General features: G+C 42.9%; 2 protein-coding genes across 3 annotated transcripts in view; both read right to left on the bottom strand.

Annotated features, from left to right (window-relative positions):
• Positions 1–73: 73 nt before the first annotated feature.
• heg1 (heart development protein with EGF-like domains 1) lies at positions 74–16,712 on the bottom strand. Of its 2 annotated transcripts, XM_029711612.1 has the most exons (15): positions 16,180–16,712; positions 12,137–13,372; positions 11,202–11,963; positions 10,809–11,111; positions 10,498–10,611; positions 10,173–10,304; positions 6,281–6,372; positions 5,898–5,953; positions 5,475–5,635; positions 5,035–5,169; positions 4,533–4,575; positions 4,419–4,456; positions 2,722–2,809; positions 2,275–2,452; positions 74–1,485 (listed from the first exon to the last, which is right to left on the bottom strand). In XM_029711612.1, exons 1-15 carry the CDS (start codon positions 16,493–16,495, stop codon positions 1,342–1,344), a joined length of 3,798 nt encoding a protein of 1,265 aa, XP_029567472.1. In that variant the 5' UTR covers positions 16,496–16,712; the 3' UTR covers positions 74–1,341. The 2 variants fall into 2 exon arrangements, with proteins under 2 accessions (XP_029567472.1, XP_029567471.1); XM_029711611.1 differs by having other exon boundaries at positions 10,809–11,963.
• A 283-nt stretch (positions 16,713–16,995) lies between these two features.
• The window catches only part of slc12a8 (solute carrier family 12 member 8), a 34,009-nt gene continuing 23,184 nt past the window's right edge, over positions 16,996–27,820 (bottom strand). The window contains exons 6-16 of the mRNA XM_029711613.1: positions 23,252–23,365; positions 23,001–23,088; positions 22,673–22,760; positions 21,282–21,428; positions 20,100–20,251; positions 19,886–20,009; positions 19,251–19,689; positions 18,843–18,940; positions 18,631–18,748; positions 18,123–18,183; positions 16,996–17,565 (exon numbers count right to left, since the gene is read on the bottom strand). Of these exons, the coding sequence (XP_029567473.1) occupies positions 17,400–17,565; positions 18,123–18,183; positions 18,631–18,748; positions 18,843–18,940; positions 19,251–19,689; positions 19,886–20,009; positions 20,100–20,251; positions 21,282–21,428; positions 22,673–22,760; positions 23,001–23,088; positions 23,252–23,365 (1,595 nt within the window). The 3' untranslated portion in view covers positions 16,996–17,399. The remainder of the gene's footprint in view (positions 17,566–18,122; positions 18,184–18,630; positions 18,749–18,842; positions 18,941–19,250; positions 19,690–19,885; positions 20,010–20,099; positions 20,252–21,281; positions 21,429–22,672; positions 22,761–23,000; positions 23,089–23,251; positions 23,366–27,820) is intronic.

Genomic DNA, 27,820 nt, shown 5'->3' on the forward strand with positions numbered 1-27,820 from the left:
GGCCCTAAGTTTGAGTGTGATCATGCAAATACAATTTCCCAGAATGATCACTTTTAAAGAGTCAGACAGGCAGTTTTACAGAACTTTATCTTATTTATTATTAAATACATGTCTGACTAAAACGCCAGAGGTAAGAGACCATTCATATTAGAAGGAAGACAAGAAATACAAAAAAATGAAAGGAAATGCCATCTATTTGTAATTAAGCCTGCTGTTTTTGAAGTACATCTTTGCAAACAATCAACGAGATCTGAAACTAGGCATTCTCACTCACTCACACACACACACACCCTTTTTGTGGTCCAAACTTCAGATGTTACTTCTTATAGAATAGGGTGGGGTATGAGTCCCTCTTACAATGCAAGATGTTGAAAATGTCTTCATACATTTCTAACAGTTGAAATATTCAATAAATAACAACTGTTCTACTGTTCAGACCAACAGACTGCAGCAGACCTTGACCATCATTCAATCTGTCATATGAAACCACTTTGGTGCATCTATTCCTCATCTATTCCTCATCTGACAAATATATAGCATTTTTGACATACATGTTTTTTTCCCATCTCATATGCAGTTAAATATCTTCACAATGTAACAATACTTCACACACACACAAAACAAGTTCGGCAGCTTTGTCTTTTCAGCCTGTATTTTCAGTGAAATAAAATAATGTTAATCTACAATTCACAGCAGTTGGTAAATGGGTGTCCACACACACACGCGTGTACACACACAAACACACTCACTTTGCAGAACATAATTTATGGATTATTGCTTTTGACATATAATCAAATCATATGATCAAATCATATAATCAAATCATATAATCAAATCATATAATCAAATCATATAATCAAATCATATAATCAAATCATATAATCAAAATAAGTGTGAAGTGTTTTTGTTGCAGTCGATCTTCAGTCCACCCACAGTCCAGTGCAGTGGATGCAAATTTACCTTCAGGCCTAGCCCCAGTGCCAGCCCTTTTACTTAACCCTACCCAGGCAGAGGTAGCCTGCGTGCCAGTGTGTTTGTACTACCATGACAACTAATTATCACTCATTGCCACGTATGGCTTGACAAGGACAGCAATGGCTGGAGTATGCAACAGCACAAAAAGATCTGGGACCAGGCTAAAGCCTAATTTACACCTTCCACTTCTGAGCTGTCTGCTAGGTCTGCCAAACGAAATGGTGCACATTTCCACACTGACAAATCTCCTCGTCCGCAGGACCTTTTTCCAAGGAGGTGCGCAGATGCGGACCTTGTGTGGATGGGAGCGGACGTTCGAGTGAAGTGGAAGTGTAAATTAGGAGGCAGAGGTGGAGTAGCTGGGTGTCAGAAGTAGTCCCGGTGTCGTGAGTCGTCGCTGATGAAGGAAGGGTTCCACTGAGCGGGGTAGATGCAGGAGTGACGGGAGCCCGGCAGGCCGGAGAACGGGTAGAGGCCGTTATGCTCCAGGTCAGAGTTACGCAAAGCAGGCTGCAACACAGGAAAATTAGATGAGGTGGTCAGTGTCAACAGCGGAGAGGGAGAGAGGGAGAGAGAGGGGGAGAGAGGGGGAGAGAGAGAGATATATGCTAATCCTAACCTGCCGCGGTGGAGCAAAAATAACAAACGTAGTGGCCCTTCTGTCTAATTGGTTTGTCTATTGTTTTCTGGAGAAATGTCATATGTTTGTCTTATTACAAACCACCTGGTTTGGGTCCTGGATGCTGATCAGACAATATGCTATGGGTATGACGGAGTGCCTGGATACAGCCCTTAACCATATTATATTGGCCATATATCACAAACCCCCGAGGTGCATTATTTCTATTATAAACTGTTTAAAAATGTAATTTGAGCTGTAAAAATAAATGTTTTGTCATACCTGTGGTATACGGTCTGATATACCACTGCTATAGTAGTAGTTTCTAAATGTACAGAGTAGTAGTTTCTAAATGTACAGAGTAGTAGTTTCTAAATGTACAGAGTAGTAGTTTCTAAATGTACTGAGTAGCAGTTTCTATACGTACTGAGTAGCAGTTTCTATACGTACTGAGTAGCAGTTTCTATACGTACTGAGTAGCAGTTTCTATACGTACTGAGTAGCAGTTTCTATACGTACTGAGTAGCAGTTTCTATACGTACTGAGTAGCAGTTTCTATACGTACTGAGTAGCAGTTTCTATACGTACTGAGTAGCAGTTTCTATACGTACTGAGTAGCAGTTTCTATACGTACGGAGTAGCAGTTTCTATACGTACTGAGTAGCAGTTTCTATACATACTGAGTAGTAGATGTCTGTCATCTGTAGCAGGTTCTTGGTGCTACTGTTCTCCTGCAACTTGATGGTTTCCCTCCCCCACTCCATAGAAACAGGGTTACTCTTTGGGAACTCTGCGTACGGCGACATCTGAAAATCTTCGCTTTTGAAAATAATCTTATTGATGTCATTCTTGTCTTTCCTGTAAAGAGACAGAGACAAACATTAGTTCAATGGCAGTACATTGACTGAGTTTAGCAAAACATTTGCATGTTATTATTGCGTTACTACATCATTATTAATGCTTAAGTTATTTCCAAATTGTGTGGACAATAAGGTTTTCTAATTGAGATATTATTTGTTTGCTAAATATAATACAACATGGACTGTGAATAAGTAATTAGGTTTTGTAATTCTATTATTGTGTTATTAGATGGTATTAACAACAGTAGTAGTGTCATTGAGTCTTACTTGCAGCAGGTGACAATGAGAGCGATGATGAGAATAAGGAGTAGGCCACCCCCTGCTGGCGATACCACCACAGCTATCAGCTTGTAGACTAGTAGAAACGCAAAACATTATGAATAAACTGGAGCTCTGAGTGGTATACTACAAAGCAAGTTAGATCTACTCAGACTTTTTTACAGCTAACCAGCTTCACATTCCAGCTCAGGTTTCATCCGTACTACGACGTTGGATATCGCTCGTCCGTCTGCCGCTAACTCTAGCAGGCTTGTAACTGCGCGTGCATGTCCTACATTGCTAGTCGAACGCCAAACTCTTCATTGAGACAATGCTGAAACATCAATCCATGGGCGAGTCAGTGCCACATTTTAATTTGTGCCGAAATCAAAATGACAGAAAAGTTATTTTGCAAATTCAGCAGGCTATGGTGTGAAATAGGATTTTAAAAGAGTCGTCTTTTTTTAATTACTTATCGTTAACCCTGGCAATTTGACTGTTAAACTCACGGGAACACTAACAATAGCTGTCAGTCTTGATATGAATGGAAACTGTCATCTATGGATTATATGTCTCTGGTTGGTTGCGGCTGTCAGTATGCTTTTCGCAAATTTCAAAACACAATTCTATGAAAAACAAAGATTGGAAAGAAAAGACTGTCATTACTATTTTATTTTACCTTTATTTAACTAAATGTGTAATGTGATAGGTATCTTTTACACAAAAAATATACATTTGATTAATAAAATAATCAGTCTTCTTCCTCAAATGCAAGGGATGACGGCAGAATCTTTACGAGAGGGAGAGTATCTGATTTCATTGGTCCTAAACTCATGGCTCAGACACTTCAGGATAAATGGAGTTAGCTTGTCCCGGAGCAGGTTAGTTCTGAAGGATTCGATGCCATAAAAATGCACCTGGCTAAAAAGTGAGCCACTTTCGTGATAACGGTAATCCCGAGATGAACTCGCTAATTCGCAGTATAGGGCTCTGGAGCTTCATTGTGATTATGACTGCATAATTTTTTTTGCCTGCGCTACAGATGTGTCATGTCCTGACCAGCAGATGGAGCTATTGTATTAGTTTTGGGGTCAGGACGTGGCAGTTTTGTGTGTGTGAATGTTTGTTGGTGATTGGGACTTCCAATTGAAGGCAGGTGTGTTGAGTTGCCTTTGATTGGAAGTCCTATATAGGTGTGTGTGTTTTTCTTTGGGGTTGTGGGTAGTTGTTTTTGCACTGCGTTTAATAGCCTGCAGAACTGTTGCAGTTGTCATCTTTATTGTTTTGTCAAGTGGATGCTTTACTCCTTTTTTTAAAAATTAAAACCATGAGTATCCATATTCGCGCTGCGTCTTGGTCCTCTTCTCTCCAGTACGACATTTTCTGTGACGAGTACGTCATTATCTGTGACAAGATGGCTGTATCGGTCTGCTTATACAGGGCTAGTAAAAGCCCAGTGCACTACTTTTGTGAAGAAAAACAAAAACAAAATTCTTAATAAAATAATTTCTTTCATTCAGATTTTTTAGGGGATGCTGCAGCACCCTAAGCACCCCTACCTCCCGTGACTATGGTTCATCTGACTCTGGGGAAGAAGATGAACCTGAAGGATACCTTTAAATGATTATGTTGTCTTGATTCTCAATTGCATCTTTTTCCTCAAACTTTTTAAATAATTATTTTTGTTATTAAACTCTCCTACTTACAATTTCCACAGTTGAATCCTCCAAATCCAAATGTGCACCTGAAAGATATAAACAACCAAATAAAAGACCAAAGCATGAATTAACAGAATGGTCCATGGAGTTGTCATTGCTTACCTGACACAGGTTCCATTGACCCGTTTCAGACCATCACCACATTCTGTAAAATAAGGAATGTTATTTTACAATAATTTCAAAACAAGAACATTTCAGTTATATAATACATTTTCTTTTCAATACGATGCTTGCTACAATGAAATAAAAATAATGAAGTGAATTTTACAGAAGCTTGACCCAGGGTCATATTCACTTGTGACCCAGGGTCATATTCACTTGGCACCAAGCGGAAAAAAAGACAAACGGGGAGGGGAGGGGGGGGGGGGGCTACTTGAACATGTCAATAGGAAACGCTATGTTGTGCTCTAACATCTGCTCGCTCCATCCTTCCATGCCCCACCTACGCAGGACTGAGGCCTATCCTCTCCCTCCACCCTCTCCCAGACCCAGGCTTCACCTATGCAGGACTGAGGCCTATCCTCTCCCTCCACCCTCTCCCAGACCCAGGCTTCACCTATGCAGGACTGAGGCCTATCCTCCCTCTCCCAGACCCAGGCTTCACCTATGCAGGACTGATCCTCAGGATTGAGTTTGAAGTACCCTGGTTGACACTGGCAGTAGGCTGTCCCATTGGAGTCGGTACAAAACGAATGCTCAGGGTGACACTGGGTATTCTGGGCCAGACACAGACTCTCAACTAAGGGACAGAGAGAGGAGAGAGGTGTGGTAAGGATGGTTGTAACAGGGTCAGGTATGATATTTAAAACATGCTAATGTCGTACATTGACTTCCATTGTTTTATGGTTAGGAAATGCCTAAGTTAGCAGATGGTGGCAGTGGCTGCGTACACAAACCCAAAGCGTGGATTGCATTATGTCCTTGTCCCCCAAAGACTGCTAAGGTAACCAAACAAATAAGTCATTTTGAAATTAGGGTGAACTATCCCTTTAAGACTGGGGTTACCGGGAAAGGGGTGAGGATGGGAGGGAGAGAGTGCTGTACCATGATAGGAAAGTTGGTGAGTGACCACCACTCGGCAGTGTCCAGCGGTGCTGTTACAGTTGTTCAGAGACATCTGTATGATGTGGTAGACCTCAGAGCTGGTCACATCAGTAGAGATGGAGAACATGTTGACAGCAGAGATACGAACCCCATCCTCCCCTCTAGAACACAAACGTCACAGCAAACTTGATTTGAAGTCCATTTAAAATCACATCACACGAAGGTCATGCTGAAAGCGTCAGAGTTTTTGTTCTATTGAACATTCCATTACAATAAAGGCATTTTAAATGTATGGTCCTGATTGTTGTTTTTTTTAGGAAACTTTACATACAAAATACAGAAGAACCAAGAGAGTATGGCTTGTTGTCTTGTATTCAGAGTAAATTGGTAAGTGCCAATCTTACGGGGGAAGAAGAAACTCACTTTTTACTCAAAGAAGAGCGCCGGTAACCACGCAGAATTGATAGTGAGGCATTCAGCTGTAAAATAATAAAAACTATTATTAATAATCACCTTATAATACATTAACTAAACCTTCCTTGCATTCAAAATACATCTATTATCATGTTTGAACAGGTTTGCTGCCTCACTACAACAGATCCACAATACACAATAGTATACTGTATATCAGTGATAGTAATTTCTCTCTCCCCACTAAGGTTGCAAAACTCCCGGTAATTTAGCAAATGTACAAAATTCTTGAAATATTCTAAAATGACTGGTTGCAGGGAATATTCAGGGTTATACACAGGGAATATTCCCTCCCTATGCAACCCTACTTCCCACCATGTCCCTGTGCTCCTTACCAGCTGGTTGATCTCTCTCTGGATCTCATACAGTGTGGCGCTCCTGGAGAGCAGGGGGACGTTGAAACTGAACGTGCCCAGGAAGGTTTTTGCTGTGGAGGAAAACTAAGGTTCAAGACAGTCTGTAAAGTTTACAGTCATTTTTTTTAATCTAATGAAATATAGGTAACCTGCTTGATATTGAATAAATACCTCAAAAAAGTGTAGTAATGTCTTATCTTATCATAACCTACTAACATAACCTACACCATAACATAACTTATAACATAACATACACCATAACTGACACCATAACCTAACCTATACCACAACCTAACCTATACCATAACATAACCTAATAACCTATACTATAATCTATACCATAATCTAATAACATAACCTATACCATAACTTAGTAACATAACCTAATAGCATAACCTATACCATAACCTTATAACATAACCTATACCATAACCTAGTAACATAACCTAATAACATAACCTATACCATCATCTAATAACATAACATAACCTATACCATAACCTAATAACATAACCAATACCATAACATAACCTATACCATAACCTAATAACATAACCTAGTAACATAACCTAGTAACATAACCTAGTAACATAACCTAGTAACATAACATAACCTATACCATAACCTAATAACATAACCTAGTAACATAACCTATACCATAACATAACCTATACCATAACATAACCTATACCATAACATAACCTATACCATAACATAACCTATACCATAACCTAATAACATAACCTAGTAACATAACCTAGTAACATAACCTAGTAACATAACATAACCTATACCATAACCTAATAACATAACCTAGTAACATAACCTAGTAACATAACCTAGTAACATAACCTATACCATAACATAACCTATACCATAACCTAATAACATAACCTAGTAACATAACCTAGTAACATAACCTATACCATAACATAACCTATACCATAACCTAGTAACATAACCTAGTAACATAACCTAGTAACATAACCTATACCATAACATAACCTATACCATAACCTAATAACATAACCTAGTAACATAACCAATACCATAACATAACCTATACCATAACCTAATAACATAACCTAGTAACATAACCTATACCATAACATAACCTATACCATAACCTAATAACATAACCTAGTAACATAACCTATACCATAACATAACCTATACCATAACATAACCTATACCATAACCTATACCATATACCATAACCTATACCATATACCATAACCTATACCATATAACATAACCTTATAACATAACCTATAACATAACCCATACCATAACCGATACCATACCATAACCTATACCATACCATAACCTATACCATAACCTATACCATAACATAACCTATACCATCATCTAATAACATAACATAACCTATACCATAACATAACCTATACCATCATCTAATAACATAACCTATACCATAACATAACCTATACCATCACCTAATAACATAACATAACCTATACCATAACATAACCTAATACCATAACCTTATAACATAACATATACCATAACCGATACCATACCATAACCGATACCATACCATAACCGATACCATAACATAACCTATACCATAACATAACCTATACCATAACATAACCTAATACCATAACCTTATAACATAACATATACCATAACCGATACCATACCATAACCGATACCATACCATAACCGATACCATAACATAACCTATACCATAACATAACCTATACCATAACATAACCTATACTATTTTTTTATTTTTTTATTTCACCTTTATTTAACCAGGTAGGCAAGTTGAGAACAAGTTCTCATTTACAATTGCGACCTGGCCAAGATAAAGCAAAGCAGTTCGACAACATACAACAACACAGAGTTACACATGGAGTAAACAACATACAGTCAATAATACAGTAGAAAAAAAATAAGACTATATACAATGTGAGCAAATGATGTGAGATAAGGGAGGTAAAAGCAAAAAAAAATGCCATGGTGGCAAAGTAAATAAAGTATAGCAAGAAAAACACTGGAATGGTAGATTTGTAGTTTGAAGAAAGTTCAAAGTTCAAATATAAATAATATGGTGCAAATGAGCAAAATAAATAAAATAAATAAATACAGTAGGGGAAGAGGTAGTAGTTTGGGCTAAATTATAGATGGGCTATGTACAGGTGCAGTGATCTGTGAGCTGCTCTGACAGCTGGTGCTTAAAGCTAGTGAGGGAGATAAGTGTTTCCAATTTCGTTCCAGTCGTTGGCAGCAGAGAACTGGAAGGAGAGACGACCAAAGGAGGAGTTGGCTTTAGGGGTGACCAGAGAGATATACCTGCTGGAGCACGTGCTACAGGTGGGTGCTGCTATGGTGACCAGCGAGCGGAGATAAGGAGGGAATTTACCTAGCAGGGTCTTGTAGATGACCTGGAGCCAATGTGTTTGGCGACGATTATGAAGTGAAGGCCAGCCAACGAGAGCATACAGATCGCAGTGGTGGGTTGTATATGGGGCTTTGGTGACAAAACGGATGGCACTGTGATAGACTGCATCCAGCTTGTTGAGTAGGGTATTGGAGGCTATTTTGTAAATGGCATCGCCGAATTCGAGGATTGGTAGGATGGTCAGTTTTACGAGGGTATGTTTGGCAGCATGAGTGAAGGATGCTTTGTTGCGAAATAGGAAGCCAATTCTAGATTTAACTTTGGATTGGAGATGATTGATGTGAGTCTGGAAGGAGAGTTTACAGTCTAACCAGACACCTAGGTATTTGTAGTTGTCCACAAATTCTAAGTTAGAACCGTCCAGAGAAGTTATGCTGGATGGGCAGGCAGGTGCAGGCAGCGATCATAACCTATACCATACCTAATAACATAACCTATACCATAACCTAATAACATAACCTATACCATAACCTAATAACATAACATATACCATAACTTAATAACCTATACCATACCTAATAACATAACATATACCATAACCTAATAACATAACCTATACCATAACCTAATAACATAACATATACCATAACCTAATAACCTATACCATACCTAATAACATAACCTATACCATAACCTAATAACATAACATATACCATAACTTAATAACCTATACCATACCTAATAACATAACATATACCATAACCTAATAACCTATACCATAACCTAATAACACAACCTATACCATACCTAATAACCTATACCATAACCTAATAACCTATACCATACCTAATAACATAACATATACCATAACCTAATAACCTATACCATAACCTAATAACACAACCTATACCATACCTAATAACATAATCCCAGTATCTCTACTTGCACATTCATCTTCTGCAGATCTATCACTCTAGTGTTTAATTGCTAAATTGTAATTATTTCGCCACTATGGCCTATTTATTGCCTTACCTCCCTTATCTTACCTAATTTACACACACTGTATATAGACCCCCTCTATAAAGTGAGTGCAACCGAATAACATAACATTTACCATAACCTAATCTATAAGGCCCTGAGTATTGTTTATATTTTCAATGTTATGTGATATGAGACTTTGTAAATAAAGTACTGATATGTACAGTATGTTTAGCTATAAGATTTATAGTGCAACTGTCTTACTTTATTATAACCCAAACTGGTCCTGTATGTCTCAGTTGGTAGAGCATGGCGCCACCACCAGGGTTGTGGGTTTGATTCCCATTCATAAAATGTATGCACACATGACTGTAAGTCGCTTTGGATAAAAGTGTCTGCTAAATGGCGTATATTATTATTATGTATTATTATACTGTATATTAAATAAGAACCTAAATATTGTATAAATGTGTATTGTCATAGGAGACTTCGTAAACAAAGGCTGTACTGTTTGTTTAGCCGTACCTCGCGTGCAGTCTCTTCCGTGCTCCATGTCCAGACCCAGGGGACACTCACAGCTGAAGGAGCCCCTGGTGTTAACACAAGTAGAGTCACTGGGACAGGGGCCCAAGGGGCCACTCTCACACTCATCCACATCTGAACCAACAGCACAACAGAGACAAAGGACAGAGGAGAGACAGCAGGTCAACACAATATACAGCTGACTATGCACGCACCCCGCTCCCCCCCACAAAGACTATATCATTCAATACCATTAGCAATACATAGACTTCACCAATAGCTCACATACTAACATACAGTATGGCTGGGAATTGTAGATTGAGCTCACCCTCATTGCAGGTAGGTCCTATCCATGATGACAGACAGTCACAGGTGAACCCAGTCACTCCATAGGGTAGACACTCACCTCCATTCAGACAGGGGCTGGGCTCACAGGCACTACCTAAAGAAGAGAGCAGGATTCAGAATGAGGTACTGTATCTCATATCAATGCAGTTCATAGTTCCTTACGATTTTCTGATTTTCTGATTCAAACAGTCATTAGGTTTTGGGATCTTCATTTCACTTTTCCAGCTCAATTTAAGGCAAAACTAACTTCAGAAGAATCAAAGCATTGAAAGATATACTGTGTCGACAAACCTGGTGTCTGCGGTGTAGATCTGATGTCCATTGGAGCGGTGGTCACTTCTATTTCAGTGGTCCCCCTGTCAGTGTGTTTCCCTGTTGTGTGTAGTTCCACTGTGTTTCTGGTGGGGACGCTGTAACTGTAGGAGGAGGCTGCAGTGGTGGTGATGCTGTGGGCCGTGGTGTCCCCCTGTCTGGCCGTGCTGGTCTCCAGGTGCAAGGTGGTGACGTCGGTGGAGCTCACCCCCATTGAGGGCCCTTGGGACTGAGTCTGAGTGGTGCCCGGGGGCTGGGGGGTGGAAGCAGAGCTCTGGAGACCCAGGGTAGTCTCCATGGTGGTAGGGATGATGGTGGGCTGAGTCTGAGTGGTGCCCGGGGGCTGGGGGGTGGAAGCAGAGCTCTGGAGACCCAGGGTAGTCTCCATGGTGGTAGGGATGATGGTGGGCTGAGTCTGGGCCTCAATGGAAGTAGCGGTACTGGGCTGAACCATCCTCGTCGTAGCAAGAGGCGGGGTCGGTGTGGTGCTGGTTGCCATGGTAATAATGTAGGGCTCCTCCTCGGTGACCTGTGACTTTATTGTCACGGTAACAGGTGTGGTGGACACCAGGACCTCTGTGGCCACCGCCGGCCGCTGAGTCTTGGGGATGAAGGGGGGCTGGGTGGCGAGGAACCGAAACCGGGAGTCATCCAGGGCAGTGGCACTGTCTCGTAGTGTTGGGGGAGCAGTGGTTAGACCCAGGCCTAGGATAGTATTGTCCTCTGTGTGGAGCGATGGGACCCCCTCTGTCTCACCCTGGCCCCCCTGGGTGCTACGGGGACCTGTGGACGACTCGGTGGAGTTCTCAGACCCAGTGACCAGGATGGAGGGAGAATCTCTATATGTTTCTCCTCCCTGAGAGGTGTTGGGGTGGCTGGGGCCTTCTGACAACAGCACAGGGGGCTGTGATGAAGCAGAGACCCCCTCTTCTGTCTGAGATGTCCTGCCTCTGGAGGGCTGACTAGAGTCTGTGGTGTCTGTGTCCTCTCTGCTGTGGTTATCAACCACCCTGAGCGGAGGGGTGGAGTTGGGGGTTTCCTCTGAAACCAGAGAGGTGAGGTCCTGCTGTTGGGTCACATTGAGAGGTCCAGTCAGTGGGTTGGTCCCTCTGGAGGAGAAACCACCAGACCACTCTGTTTAGAAAAAAATAGAAGAGGTAGAGGAGGAGATTCATTTATTTGTCCATTTACTACATGAGAAATGGAAATTATACTTTTGCATATTCTCCACAGTAGGCATATGCATACGGTACATATATATGCACAGACATACATATTCACAGCGAGGGAGTTTGAGGGCTGTTTACCCTGTGAGGAGTTGGTGTGGTGGTAAGAGTCAGACGCAGACGTAGCATCATGCCCGTGCTCAGGTCCTGTGAAGGGTATCCTGATGGTGACGGCCCCTGTCCCGGCTCCAGTGCGGCCAGTCGGGAGGTCCCAGGTGGAGGCCCGGGACTGGGAGGAGGAGTTGGAGTCCTCAGAGTACATGGAGGTGTTGTTGGAGGTCACAGACAGTAAAGTCCTCTCTCCCGCTCGACTCACAGTGGAGGAGATGTAGGTGCTGTCAGTTTGGACGGGGATGGGGAGAGCCACGGTTCCTAGGTCTGTCAACTTGTCCTGTCTGAGAGTGGCTGTTGACTGTCCATGCCCGAGACCCGCGGTGCCTCGGTTCGCCGACTGGTCCTCTCCGAGACCCGCGGTGCCTCGGTTCGCCAACTGGTCCTCTCCGAGACCCGCGGTGCCTCGGTTCGCCGACTGGTCCTCTCCGAGACCCGCGGTGCCTCGGTTCGCCGACTGGTCCTCTCCGAGACCCGCGGTGCCTCGGTTCGCCGACTGGTCCTCTCCGAGACCCACGGTGCCTCGGTTCGCCGACTGGTCCTCTCCGAGACCCACGGTGCCTCGGTTCGCCGACTGGTCCTCTCCGCGACCAGCGGTGCCTCGGTTCGCCGACTGGTCCTCTCCGAGACCAGCGGTGCCTCGGTTCGTCGACTGGTCCTCTCCGAGACCCACGGTGCCTCGGTTCGTCGACTGGTCCTCTCCCGACTGGTCCTCCCCGAGACCCGCGGTGCCTCGGTTCGCCGACTGGTCATCTCCGAGACCCGCGGTGCCTCGGTTCGTCGACTGGTCCTTTCTGAGACCCACGGTGCCTCGGTTCGTCGACTGGTCCTCTCCGAGACCCGCGGTGCCTCGGTTCGTCGACTGGTCCTCTCCGAGACCCGCGGTGCCTCGGTTCGTCGACTGGTCCTCTCCGAGACCCACAGTGCCTCGGTTCGTCAACTGGTCCTGCCTGAGACTGTTCTCAGCATCAGGGCTGTCCTGAGGCAGTCTGGCTTGTGCCACAGACACAGACCTGAGGTCCACTCGAAGCCCAGGGTAGGTCTCTAGTAGGTGGTCTGGTGCTAGTCTGGTCTGGTCCTCCCAATGTGTGGTAGCCTCTGTGGACACTACAATGGTAGAGCTCATCTGCTCTTTCGACAAACTAAGGGTTCCTTCTGATGCCCCGCGGGTTGAGACCATGGAGAGATGCGTGTTTTGTTCAGTGGCTGTGAAAAATAAATAAATACAATTAAGGATGATAGGTATGAGTTTTCTGTATTCAAGAAAAGCAGTGTGTCCCATGGGCCTACATAATGAGTTGGGGAGAAAGACACCCAAAACCAAAACTTAAGTCTGCAATGTGCAAATCAGGCCACCAGATGGCCCCAGAGTGGTCTTGTCTGCAAGGGAAGACGTTGCCAGGAGTTGCTACCTGTGGATGTAATGATTTTGGGGGGAGAACAATTGGCAGCCCGGCCTGTCTACCCTGAAAAAAACCTGGGCCCTAAATATGGAGGTGCACTCAGGCCTTTGGGACCTTGCCATTTCCTTCCTAATCCTGATCTAGCAGAAGTCATAGAGTTAAAATACAGTCCCACCGCAGATGTCTGTTGGGTTCATATTGAGGCAGAGTTGGCTCTCTGGCTCATAGTTTGTATAAGCTTTATGAAAACAGTTCATATCTCATTAAAGTACCACTTAAATATGACATTTCATTGGTAAGTCCATTGCTGATTTTTTTTTTTGCGAATGATGTTTCTGTTTGTAAAGATACATATACCTATGACTAGACCTCCTACTACTAAGATATGGCAGTTCTAGGCCTACACATGCAGACACTATATGTGAGCTATTTACTGGTAACAAAACAGACACCCCGGGTGAGGAGTGTTCCTGTCCGTATCACCACTACTACTAGGGCCTACAAACTCCACCTAGGCCTAAAGCTTGGTTTATAGTTGGTCCGGGGCCTGAAATCTCTGCCTATCTACTCTGCGGCAGCCTGTTGACAGCATGCCTGTCTGTAGGGAAGGCCTGTGCCTGGAACTTCTGCACTGACCCAACGCTGCTGCTGGAGGGCTTTGGAACAATAACCTACTGCCAGCGCCAAGGAAGAGCTGAGCGCCGTCTATGCTGGATAACATCCTGAATGTAACACATAGCAATGACACACTCAGACAGTCAAACTGTCAGACAGTCAGTACACAGATAGAGGGAAGAGTTCAGCAATGGTATAGTCGGTCCACAGAGGGAGACCTAGGATGCATCCCAAATAGCACACTATTCCCTATATAGGGCAGTACTTTTGACCGGAGTCATATGGCAGGCCCAATGAGTTAGCTTGTGTGTGTTTAGTTTCTTTCTTTCTAAACCAGCGCCATCATTTGTGTTGTTCCCAGTTCATGACGATGATGAAATAGGTTCTGTCCCAAATTACACCCTTGGCTGTTCCATAAAGTTCCAGACTCAGACCTTTTGACAGAGACTGTAGCACGCTCATATAGTGGATGTGAAAGTTGCCCCAAAGCATGTTGGCTGGAGTACATCTGTAAAGAAAATCACAACTTCCCTGAGATCTGAAGCCAACCTCTGCTGGATAAGACAGTTGGCTTTGAGTTGTGTGTGTTGTTTTGCAGAAGATCGCTGGTTCACGCCCTGCTCGGGGCAGAACAGAAAGCACTCTGTTACATTTATATACAGAGACAGACTATTCACCTTCTCAAGAAGCAGACCTCGACCCCTGTGCAGATTGAGGTACAATTCCAGTAAAGGCTTGAGACAGCTGTTGCCACCAATCCGATGTAGTGATTAAGAAGGGAAAACGGTGCTTGAACCAGAGCACCTGCAGTTAACAGCCAAGCACACTGCCCCCTGTGCCATAAAGGTTCAGACCTCTTGGTAGTGGCCATAGTAACCTATGCTTACAGGGAGGATATAATAGCTCTACTCTCTAATGAAGTCTGGGCAAATAATTACCGGAAAGAGTTAACACTTTCTTCACATTTACTCACTGGCAATACCTCATACGAATTTATGGAGGTAAACAACACTTCCAAAACTCTGGCTGAGTGCTGAACCAAGAGTCCACAAAGACATTCATTGGTTTGAAAGGTAAACCTTTGAAGTTGTTCAGTAAACGGTGTATTATTCTAATCTACTGTTAGGCTATTAGCTGCCAAGCACATTTTAATATATTGTCTCAAATGATCACTATGATGAATTATATTGAACAAAAATATAAATACAACATGTAAAGTGTTGGCCCCATGTTTGATGAGCTGAAATAAAAAATCCCAGAAATTTTCCATAGAAACAAAATGCTTATTTCTCTCCAATTTTGTGCACACATTTGTTTACATCCCTGTTAGTTTGCATTTCTTCTTTGCCAATATAATCCATCCACCTGACAGGTGTGGCATATCAAGAAGCTGATTAAAGAGCATCATAATTACACAGGTGCACCTTGTGCTGGGGGCAATAAAAGGCGACACTAAAAAGTGCAGTTTTGGCACAACACAAATCCACAGATGTCTCAAGTTTTGAAGGAGTGTGCAATTGGCAAGCTGACTGCTGGAATGTACACCAGATCTGTTGCCAGAGAATTGAATGTTAATGTCTCTACCATAAGCCACTTTCAACATCGTTTTATAGAATTTGGCAGTAAGCCCAACTGGCCTCACAACCGCAGACCACGTGTAATCATGCCAGCCCAGGACCTTGTTCTGGGTTTTTCAACCTCAATGCTGTTATTTAATTTAGTCTAAATAGACCCAGGGATATTGATCAAGTAGCCTAATGTGCAATAAATAGTCCGTTATAGTTTACTTTTATATACAATGATTAAATCACGACTGAGATTTAAATAGTCTCTGACAACAACAAAAAAACACCGATACTTAAAATATTGTCACCGCGGGCGATCCGTGCCACATACAGGGATGGGACAGTGTGTAGAACTATTGACCCGTTTGCGAATTCCAAAGGATGCACCCTCTTCCATATGTCTGTAGGTGCCCATCTTACTACCCCTTACCTAATGTGTCTTCACTCAATGTCCGGGTCTCACTGTCATCAGAATGCCGGACTCGGTGGTATTGTTCTGTTCCAGTTGATGGTACTTCCCTAAAGTCTTTAGAAGTTCCCGAAGTAGTAGACAAGTACTTTGGTAAGGCAGTTATTTCTTCAGAGTTCGTAACGCTGGGAGAAAAGTATCCCCTCGTTACCAGTGTCCTATCCATATCGTTGCTGCTGGAGGTGTACGTCCACGCATTGATGGGCCTCAGGTCGATCAAGAGGACCACAAGAGAAAGACGGGCTAGGACTACGTGACTCAAAGAACACGTTTCCATAATCAAAACGACACGAAAACGGCGGAAGGCAGGAGTATATTCCAAACAAGAAGCGGCGAGTGGCCAACATTGGAAACTGTGTTCTTCAGTAATTTCTCATTTAAAAAATCCCATCGGAGACACTAAACACCTATTGATCCGATGACGGGCAATACATTCGAAAACCATAGTGGTGATGTAAGAAGAAGCATGTCCGAGGCGCCTAGCTCCTCCCACACACATCAGCGATAGCAGTTTCCACCCAATTCCCAGTTGGCCGTCTGCGGACTAGCCTTTTGTTACACTCAACTAGACTTCAGAACATCACCAATCTCTGATTCTGTTACTTTATAGTGATTTCTTCAATGTAAGATACAATAGTAAACTCGACATGCATGCCACAAGTGTGGAGTTGAGACCTCAAAGATGACATGTCGACTTGATGTTACAAAGTCACAGAATTGTCACAGAATTGCAAATCAGCTGAAATGTTGCACCACCCCTATCTACATACAAGCAGATGAAGCCAGACATTTTAATCAGAGGTCAAACATAGATTGGAAGAAAATAACATGTATTGGTTTATATATTCCATGATAATGGATACAATAAATAGAGAAGAACCATTTGAGCACATCATTGAGAGGAATGCATTGCTAAAACATGTAATGCATTGCCAGTCACAGAGACCTGTACAAATCCAGATGTCATAGAGTAGGACTACTGATTTCAGCTTTCAGTTTGACTGCTTATAATCTGTCTATAAATTATAGAATGAGATATTACTTCAGCCTAGTCCCAGATCATTTTGGGCTGTTTTGCTAACTCCTATGGTCATTGTAACGAGTTGGCAAGACAGCCCAAACAAATATTGGACCAGGCTACTATGGTCTGTGATGGGACCAGCCATCCAGAGATGTGGTGATTAGTTAAGTTGTAGGTGTGCCATCCTGTCTGCTTCGATAAAGGAAGACTGGTGGTAGCGGTCCCGAGAGGCAAAGTCCAGGTTTTCCTCTGTCAGCTGCCTAGTTTCCATGCCGACTCCTGACAGAGAGGGTGTCACGACAATCTGGTCCCGAGGAAGCTCACCCCTGGAGGAAAGGACATTAGAATAATTAGAATAGAGTGTGCAGGCTCGATGGTCTGGGGGTCTAGGCACATGTATGCCTCCCCAGAGACCGGAGTTCAATCCCGATCTCCTCTTAAATCAGTCTCCTGAGTTCCTGAACATTTCCCGAACTTGTTTACCAAGACATTGATTTCACTGCTTCTGTCTACTATATTTAATGATTATACTGTATATAGCAATTATCGATATGACGTAGATACATAAAGTAAACAGCATAGTGGGTTAATGTTCAATACAACTAAGAGCGTTGAAGAGTGAGGCTCAAGTTCTTTGCTGTTTTGGTTCCGTAGCTACCATGTTGTGAAAAGCGTGACGAGAACTTGTGCACATGCTCAGAAACTATTTTGTGACTGTGAGAGCGAAGTCTTGCATCTCGCTCATCTCAATATCTGCAGTGATGCTCTAGGCAACGTCATTTCGCCGTGTCTGCCTTTAAAGACATCGCCAAACATCAAACTAGAAAGCTGAATACATGATGAATGATGTTCATTTTATACAAGTTTTTGTGATGCTGTATACCTTCCTAGGTTGCTCAGGGTTGTCCTAATCCATCTGAAAAAGCTGAAACGAGCTGCCACTCCTGTAAATACACACACAAAAAAACATTGTAATAAATATGATATATCAATTACTAGCTGATATAAACCATATTTCAAAAACAAAACATCTAAGTTGGATGTATTCAATAAGCTAAAGCTTGCCACTCCAGAATAAAAATATATTCCTCTGATATACAGTAGGAGATATTAGTGTGACCTGTAAAACACCATGACATGTGTGATCTACATTATGCCTCTGTCACAGTCTTGAGTTAGGGGAGCAAAGCAGGGTATTGCATGGAGGGGAGATTGTATATCACAGAGTTGCAGAATCCTCTAACTCAGCTATTCTAACTGTCCTGCTGAACAGCTGTGTGGCTGAGAGACTGTAACTGAAGGCTTCAGCAGTGACTGACACATGCTTTCTTGTATTAGAAATGCACAGAGATGTGTGAATGTGACAGTTGTTGACATGTATGGATAGTCACCTATTGGAAGTCCAGGGCTTGCTTTTCCAATGTAGAGGAAGAGGACCAAGGCGACTATTATATTGGCCAAGGCGTAGACCCACTGAATGACAAACATGATCAGGATGGAACATAATGCCTGCACAGGGGGGAAAAACATAAGTAGTCAAGAAAATACATTTATATACAATACGGCAGAAATGTTATACTGCATGTTTTACTGCCTTACTTACACCAATCAGTGCAATCCAGTGGTTGCAGAATTTGGCATAGAAGGAATCAGGCATCGGTTGGATTTCTGATCCCTGGCGGTCTGGTTTACAGTCAGAACCTGCCATCATATTTACAGAAATGAATGAAGTATAAACAACAGGCATTATAACAGAAAGGTAGACACAATCCAGACATTCAATTACCTATTTCACTATTACATCACTATGTAAACAGTGTACTGTATGAAGGGGGTAAATGGTTGCAAATTAGGTAGAGAATGTCGAAAAAATGCCGACACACACTCATGCATGCCCACACACACAGGGAGTGATGAAGTTGACTGAATCAGAGCTGTGCACCATGTGCCCAATGGTACCAATAACAAATGTCAAAAGTGAACATAAATTCTAAGTCGAAGTATTCCTCACCAGTGTTTTCTCTCTGTGACCCTGGAGGGTCAAGCTCTATGGGGTCACGACCGGGAAGGAGGGTCTTGTCCTGTATCACTTCCTCAGGGTCTAGGCTGGGCTCTCCAGGTCTTTCCTGGGGGAAGATACACTCTCCTGGACCTGGGGGAGCCGGATCAACCCCTCCCTCTCCTTCTCTATCTTCATCTCCCTCACTAGGGAAGGCATTGCTGTTAAGGTCTAGCCCAAAGCTGTCCATCAGAGTCTTCTTGGCAGGGGCTTTCACCCTCCTGATCCTGCCTCTCAGGCCTGGCATGGACACCTTCTCTGTGGCCTTGTCCTTTTCTGTCTCCTCCTGTTCACCACCATTGGGCAGGGGAAAGATCTGGTCCATATCCCTAGTAAACTCTAACAGGGTCCCCTTCGCTGGGCTCGCAACATCCCCCTCTGTACCATAACCCTGGTGGGTTGTGGGGGGAAAAGTATTATTTTGTGATGTATTGTACTGACCTGAATATTAGTTTTTTTTGTTTTTGCCTTTTCTTGCATCAATTTTGATTGACACTTGATTTACCCTTGATTGAACTTAAATGAGTGAACTCAACATTTAACAGAATTTAGAAAAATGTATTGACTTATGGGAAGAAAAAAAAAACCTGGTGGGTGGTGGTCATGAGGGGCTTGGACGTATGGTTTGTGAAGGATGAGGCTCCAGTCCCAGGCCTCTTGGCAGGACCAACCCTCTTCTCTCTGGGCTGGAGGTTAAAGGTCATCGCCACGCTGAAGTAAGAGTAGTCAAAGTCAGCTTTGATTCAAGATGTCTAGGGTCTGGTTCCAGCACACATGCACGCCCAATGCACACACACACACCTGAAGTAGGAGTAGTCAATGAAGCTGTAGGTGAGCATGAAGTTGATGGTGACGATGGGGGCCAGGACGTTGACCTGTCCGATGAAGATGAAAGCCATGGTCAGCAGGCTAGTCAAGACTATGGCCGCCACCGGAGTCTTATTAGGACCTTTCTGTTGGAGACAGACAGAGAGGACAAATAGAGAGATAGAGTGAGATAAAAAGAGGAAGATATGCTATGCTCTGCTGAGAAGCTCTAATTTCAACAAAAGAGCCAAACCGGTTGTTTAAAAAAGTTGCTGTGATCTCAGACTGAGCCTGCTCTGACTAGAACTACAACCATGCTACCTGAACCACTGCTGGTACTCTCTCTCCCTCTCTCCCTTTCTGGCAGTGATCCAGGCCAATCTGGCAGCCCCGTCCATCTCCCTTCCCTCCCTTCCTGGGTTTGTTCTGAGGCTTTGATTCGGGGCAAGATGTCTAGGGCCTGGTTCCAGCGGACACGAACACACACAGTACAGGCCAGGCAATACTGAGGGGCGTGGGGGCCGAGGAAAGGAAGGGGGGTTAGTGTGCTGTGTTTCATAAGCCACGACCAACCGTTAGGCTACACTCAGGCAGCATCTCAAATGGCACCCTATTCTCTATATAGTGCACTACTTTTAACCAGAACCTATAGGGCTCTGGTCAAAAGTAGTGAACTATATAGGAAATGGGGTGACATTTGGGATGCTCCATCTGTTCTCTTTCTCTCTGTGAGGTTAGTTTACTCAACTGACCACTCTAAAATCAGGCCCTTTTCTCACCGTTTCCCATGGAACACACCCATCGTGCCAGTATCACCCCCCCACCCACTGGAGACAGACTATATTGTGTTTGATGTTTCTGATTTAATCAAGGGAGAAACATGTCAGTTCAAGTTATGTGACAAACTGTTTATAGCAGCACAATGTGTTTTTTGGTTTAGGTTAGTCCTGTGGCACTGTTCACCTGAGAAAGATTATCAGGAGCTGTATCAACAGTCTAAGAGTAGGAGTGCTGATCTTGGATCAGGTCCACCCAATCTATGTCACCTTATTCATTGTGATCTAAAATCCAAGAGCAGCACTCCTACTCTGAGATGCTTAATACATAGAGCCCCTGATCCATTTCTCTTAATTTTGGATTCATGGATCATCCATCCATCCTGCCAGGCAAACCCACCCCTTGTCCCAGGAAGGCGAGGGCTGGGATGACCCTCTCCTGGGCGATGACCTGGAGGATCCTGGGTGCACCGTACAGACCGCCCATGCAGGAGGCCAGCGAGGAGATGTAGAGGCCCAGGAGAAACAAGAAACCCACCAAGGAGACCTGGGAAGTTGGAACAAAACAAAAAGAGGAGCGAAAGAGGTCCCACGATGACTACACCCAGCTAAGGTCTCCTCAACTAAGCCCTTATGAAAATAGGTTAGAAGCAGGAAAAAAACGAGGACATAATGTAGGCATTTTTGCAATTAGAATAATTTCCTATACACATTTGGTAGCACTTTACTAGTTAAAAGATGGCGCCAACAGATATGGCAGCTCAACTTCTAGCTCCTAAGCAACTTTGTACAAGCATTTCACTACACAAGCAATAACATCTGCTAAATATGTGTGTGACCAATACAATTTGATTTGATTTACCTGCAGGCTTTAAATAAAGTGTTACCATGAGTAAACAGATTTTTTAAAATCACAAATAAATCTGTTTGCAAAGAACTTGGTGTACAAAATGTGTGTGCTGTATATTGTCGCTGAGCTCCATAGTATTTCTGCTGTACCATATGCTGTAGATAACGTGTACACATATGCAGCAGATAGCCCATTCCTCTCAACCCCCCTAGACCACCACCCACTAATCCAACCCCCCACCCTCACCACAGACAGCTGAGCTACACCCCCTGTACAGTGTATCAACTCTAACCCCCAAGCGCCCCCCCCCCCCCCCCCCCCCCCTGCTAGCTGGTGTAGGGACAGCTGTGACTGGGGAGAGTGTGGAGGTGGGGGGGGGTATTGACCTCAGCAGTACAATGTTTCTCTCATTTCTGTAATCTCTGTGTGTGAGTACGTGTGTGTGCGTTGGGGGGAGGGGGGCTCAGCGACAGAGCTTTTCTCAAATTTCTGTCATTCTCAGCTGTACAAATGGGGTTCAGAGAACATACTGTAGTCGCTCTAGAAAGAGGCCCACTGGGACCACTGAGATTAAACAATTTCTCATCCTCATCATCTTCATCACTAGCCTGGTCTCAGGTCTGTGTGCTATCCAATGACAATAATTAGCATAGAAGTTAGCAAGACAGCATAAACAGATATGTGATCAGGCTACTTCATCAAACATATAATAACAGATTCCCACTATGCCTATCACACAGTTAGGATATAAGGGAACACACAGACAATTCTTGAGTAGCCTATGTCTGTTCAAAATGTTGAAGAATGTGTATGAAGTATGAACTACGTTGGACATGAATACTTCTGAACTTGATCATCAATAGGAAAGAGAGTAAGCTCTTCAAAAGGAAATAATCGCTATGGTCACAATGAGGAAAGGAGGATGGTCAGAGAGAGTTTACCTTTTCTGCTATTAAGAAGTCGAAGTGCAGTGCCTCTCGGGTGCAGATGGCTCCCAGCAGGAACACAAAGACCAGATACAGGAACCACCTGTAGTGGCCAACAATACCAGCAGCAGTTTTTCATCAGTTAGATGGAAGATCACACATCGCACTATAAATAGGAAATTAAGTCACAGATCTAAATGTTTCATGGCATGTTGGGATTGGTGTGGGAATAAAGATGAAATTGTATAATGTTTTTTAAATCCCCAGCAACAAAAAAAAAGCAGAGGAACAAGTCTGGAACACCTCAATGTAATAAGTGTTGGTAGTAACAACAGACACGTACGAGGTACAGACGGCAGCCAGTGTTCCCACAGGGATGTTGTGTTCCGGTCTCTGCAGATCTGAGCTCATGTTGAAGCCTGCCATCACACCTACGCACCAGGGACAGGACTATATCATTATAACTGTCATATTAGAACTATTATAATTAGAACTATTTTAACTATTATACTAAGTCACTCTGGATAAGAGTGTCTGCTAAATTACCAAAATGTAAACATGTAAGCAGCTGTAAACATGGTTATAGTAGTTCACCTGTAGCAGCGGGGAAGAACACTCCAAATACAGTGAAGAATCCTTCTCCTGTCGTGTAGTCTGGTAGAGTGTTCTTACGTAGCAGCTCCTCGGAGTACCCTACGAAGCCATGCTCTGAAACAACAAAACATCCACAAAGGCCAAGGTTTAACAGAGATTCAGCATGGTGATCTGATCTTTACATTCATTAAGTTTTCATAATGCTTTTAGGCATTTTAACTCCTGCCCAATTCCCTGATTGAGTCCATAACTTCTGGTAGCATTTTATGGAAAGCCTGCTGATTATTATTAAGGCTCATACATGCTCATAACAGGTTATAAAGCATCCTTACTGCAGGCTTTAAAGGGCAGGTTGCACAATATATTTCCACAATTCTAACATAGATTGATGATATTACATTTAAAATGGACCTTGTGCAAAAATTTATTAAAAAAACTATAATTATACACTTCCATTTTCGCAATTTACCAACAATACATTTCGGCTTTGACGTCAAGAAGGGAACGGCCTGGTGGTGGCGGCAGTGTACTACAACCACTGTTTATTGGCATGCATGTTTGGCCTGAAATGCGAGAAGATGGGAAAAAGTGGGACCGCTTAGTGATGATGCGGTGGGCAGACTGGGTCAGGGGAACTCCTGCCTGGTTCTTAAGTCACAGGCAGGGCTCACTTTGTCCAAAAAGATTACAATGGCTACCAATAGTGGAAGAGTCGATTCACCATGAAGTTAAGGGAAACAAATGGTCCTGTGCCCACAGTCAATGAAGTCTCCAAGTCCACTGACCTCACCGGTGTTACTACAGCACAACGGCAGGTGGCTTCAGTGATAGAAGTGAATCGGGTAAGTAGGTACTAAAGTTACCAAAGAGTTTTGTCATGTTATGTCGCTAGTAGATGATTAAAAAAAAAACACAAAGATAGCCATGCAAAACAAACTGGCCCATTCACACAGATCTAGTATGGTGTTTGGGGATGGAATAAGCTAAATACCAATTGGATTAAATGTAATATATATATATATATATATATATATATATATATATTAAAAGGTACAGTACCAGTTAAAAGGTAAGACACACCTACTAATTTTTCTTTATTTTGACTATTTTTACATTGTAGAATAATAGTGAAGACATCTAAACTATGAAATAACACATGGACTCATGTAGTAAGCAAAAAAAGTGTTAAACAAATGTTATATTTTAGATTCTTCAAAGTAGCCACCCTTTGCCTTAATGACAGCTTTGCACACTCTTGGCATTCTCTCAACCAACTTCATGAGGAATGCTTTTCCCACATATGCTGAGCACTTGGTGTCTGCTTTTCCTTCACTCTGCAGTCCAACTCATCCCAAACCATCTCAATTGGGTTGAGGTTGAATGATTGTGGAGGCCAGATCATCTGATGCAGCACTCCATCACTCTCATTCTTGGTCAAATTGCCCTTACACAGCCTGGAGGTGTGTTGGGTCAATGTCCTGTTGAAAAACAAATGCTAGTCCCACTAAGCGCAAACCAGATGGGATGGCGTATCGCTGCAGAATGCTGTGGTAGCCATGCTGGTTAATTGTGCCTTGAATTCTAAATGCATCACTGAGAGTGTCACCAGCAAAGCACCCCCACACCATCACACCTCCTCCTACATGCTTCACGGTGGGAACCAAACATGCGGAGATCATCCGTTCACCTACTCTGCATCTCACAAAGACACAGCGGTCTGAACCAAAAATCTCAAATCCACCAGTCTAATGTCCTTTGCTCATGTTTCTTGGCCCAAGCAAGTCTCTTTTTCTTATTGGTGTCCTTTAGTAGTGGTTTCTTTGCAGAAATTCGACCATGGGTTTTGCAACTGCACTTGAAGAAACTTTCAAAGTTCTTGAAATTTTCCAGATTGACTGACCTTCATGTCTTAAAGTAATGATGGACTGTCGTTTCGCTTTGCTTATTTGAGCTGTTCTTGCCGTAATATGGACTTGGTATTTTACCAAATAGGTCTATCTTCTGTACACCTCCCCTACCTTGTCACAACACAACTGATTGGCTCAAACACATTAAGAAGGAAAGAAATACCACAAATTAACAAGGAACACCTGTTAATTGAAATGCATTCCAGGTGGCTACCTCATGAAGCTGGTTGAGAGAATGTCAAGAGTGTTTTGCTGAACTGCCTGATCTTTATTGGCCAATATAACTTTCAGGATATCATGTTAGCCAATGTTTGTGTTAGCCATTATACTTGGATTTACCGCTGCTAGTAGTAGCACTCAGGTTAACATGTGGCTAGCTATAGCTGCCGTCGGTCAACAACAGCGTTCTAGCCAGTTTGGTTCATAGACGTTCAATGTCTACTATGATGGTAAAGGTTTATCTTGATTCTGTGCAACAGTACAAGAACTGCTGATGTGCTGAACTGCAAATAAGTAATGTGTTTCAAGGCTGCTAGTGGTTAGCTAGTAGTGGTAAGCCAGGAGTGTAAAAGGGGCTATGCTAAAAGCCTGTGAGCTGTACAAGTAAAAATATTTTCAGCTGATACAGAATAAAGAAATCACAGGATATGATCAGATGATAAGTTGGCTTTATTCAGAGTGCCGGTATGATGTGGGTCTTAACTGTCTTATGTTGACAGTGACTTCACTCCTGCTCACCAAGCACTCCTCTTTACGTCGCATTTCCCAACACTTTTCTGACATGGGATATTATATTGGGATATTTAGTTGGAAGGATGAAAAACAAATTGACTGTTTAACAGCAACCTAATTCTGCAGTCTAAGAGAGAGAGTGCGAGAGAGTACAAGAGAGAGTAATAGAGAGAGAGTGACCCTAGTCTTTTTTCCAGTGTTAGGTAAAACCAGGGCTGGACTCGGGAACCAGACTAACTCTAACCCCACGGATCAAGACAGAAGTGTCTGCTCTGATCCCGACAGACAACCTCAGACCATTAGAAACTTAACCATAACCCAGCCCCTTATGTAACTGTCCAGGAGAGGAACCATATTCGCCCTGCCTAGATGCGTGCACTCAGAGGACCAGGACCTAGTTTATGGTAACACTGGCCAAGTTAAACAGAGGTAGCAGGCTAGCTGTAACAGCACTGTGGTTTTGACAGAGAGAAATAGACTGGGTGTGCTCACTCACAGACAACAACCCTTACACAGGCGCCCGCCAAACATCTGCACGAAAAGCACAGAGATAAAATTGTTCTGCTATACAGTCGGATGGACATGACTGATTTGTTCACACCTCGTTATGAAATTTAACATGGGGCATGTGGAGTATGGATGGTTTAGATATCAGTGCACATAGCTGGTCATGATATGCAGGGAGGACAGCAAGCAGTACAGCTATATAAGCAACTGTGGAGTAAATGGTTAGCCTATACAAAACAATAGCCTACAATCTATTAAGAAAACAGGAAAATATAAAGAAATGTATTCAATGACTATGAATAAAAGCTTGTATGAATCAAGTTATTCTGCTGCAAGAAACTATTCCTGCAGTCTTTGTAATGGTTCATGTGGTTCCTCCGGAGGTTGAGGTACTGTAAGTCTGCATCCCAAATAGCACCAAATTCCATAGGGAATTGGGTTCCATTTGGGACGTAGCCGTGTTCTGGTGGGGTTAAAAGGTTTAATCCAGATGGTCAAATCTGTAAGACCCGCCTATATAAGAGCTTCAAGCATTTCCCTCATGGTTATCTTTGTTCTCTCAGATTAATGACATGTTTATCCACCCTTTTCAGTCCAAGTCCAAGAGGAAGAGAGAGAGAGAAAGAGAGAAAGAGAGAGAGAGAGAGAGAGAGAGAGAGAGAGAGGGTTTTAAGTTTCATTTATTCGCATAAAAGAAAAACAGTGAAAGAAAAAATAGCACAGCTTTTTTTTTTAAACTGGTAAAAACTGTGTGCAGATGAGGTTGGAAATCTAAAAGGGCCTATATGAAAACCACACCACAAAACCCAATATACAAATAAGTACCAAAAAAGTTTTTTTCAAATCATTTAAACAGAGCATACTAATTATAAATGTATATTATACAGTGGCTTGCGAAAGTATTCACCCCCTTGGCATTTTTTCTATTTTGTTTCCTTACAACCTGGAATTAAAATGGATTTTTGGGGGGTTTGTATCATTTGATTTACACAACATGCCTACCACTTTGAAGATGCAACATATTTTTCTTGTGAAACAAACAAGAAATAAGACAAAAAAATATGAAAACTTGAGCGTGCATAACTATTCAACCCCCCAAAGTCAATACTTTGTAGAGACACCTTTTGCAGCAATTACAGCTGCAAGTCTCTTGGGGTATGTCTCTATAAGCTTTGCACATCTAGCCACTGGGATTGTTGCCCATTCTTCAAGGCAAAACTGCTCCAGCTTCTTCAAGTTGGATGGGTTCCGCTGGTGTACAGCAATCTTTAAGTCATACCACAGATTCTCAATTGGATTGAGGTCTGGGCTTTGACTAGGCCATTCCAATACATTTAAATGTTTCCCCTTAAACCACTCGAGTGTTGTTTTAGCAGTATGCTTAGGGTCATTGTCCTGCTGGAAGGTGAACCTCTGTGCCTCT

The sequence above is a fragment of the Salmo trutta genome, chromosome 24 (genome assembly GCF_901001165.1).
Source record: "Salmo trutta chromosome 24, fSalTru1.1, whole genome shotgun sequence".
Taxonomy (NCBI): Eukaryota; Metazoa; Chordata; class Actinopteri; order Salmoniformes; family Salmonidae; genus Salmo; species Salmo trutta.

What these genes read in the sequence shown, in the direction of transcription:
- heg1 (XM_029711611.1), bottom strand. Translation starts at nt 16,495, where the DNA reads ATGGAAACGTGTTCTTTGAGTCACGTAGTCCTAGCCCGTCTTTCTCTT. An exon ending in CCACACCAACTCCTCACAGG is followed by an intron (nt 11,964 to 12,136) that starts GTAAACAGCCCT and finishes TTTTCTAAACAG; the next exon opens with AGTGGTCTGGTGGTTTCTCC. An exon ending in ATCTACACCGCAGACACCAG is followed by an intron (nt 10,612 to 10,808) that starts GTTTGTCGACAC and finishes TCTCTTCTTTAG; the next exon opens with GTAGTGCCTGTGAGCCCAGC.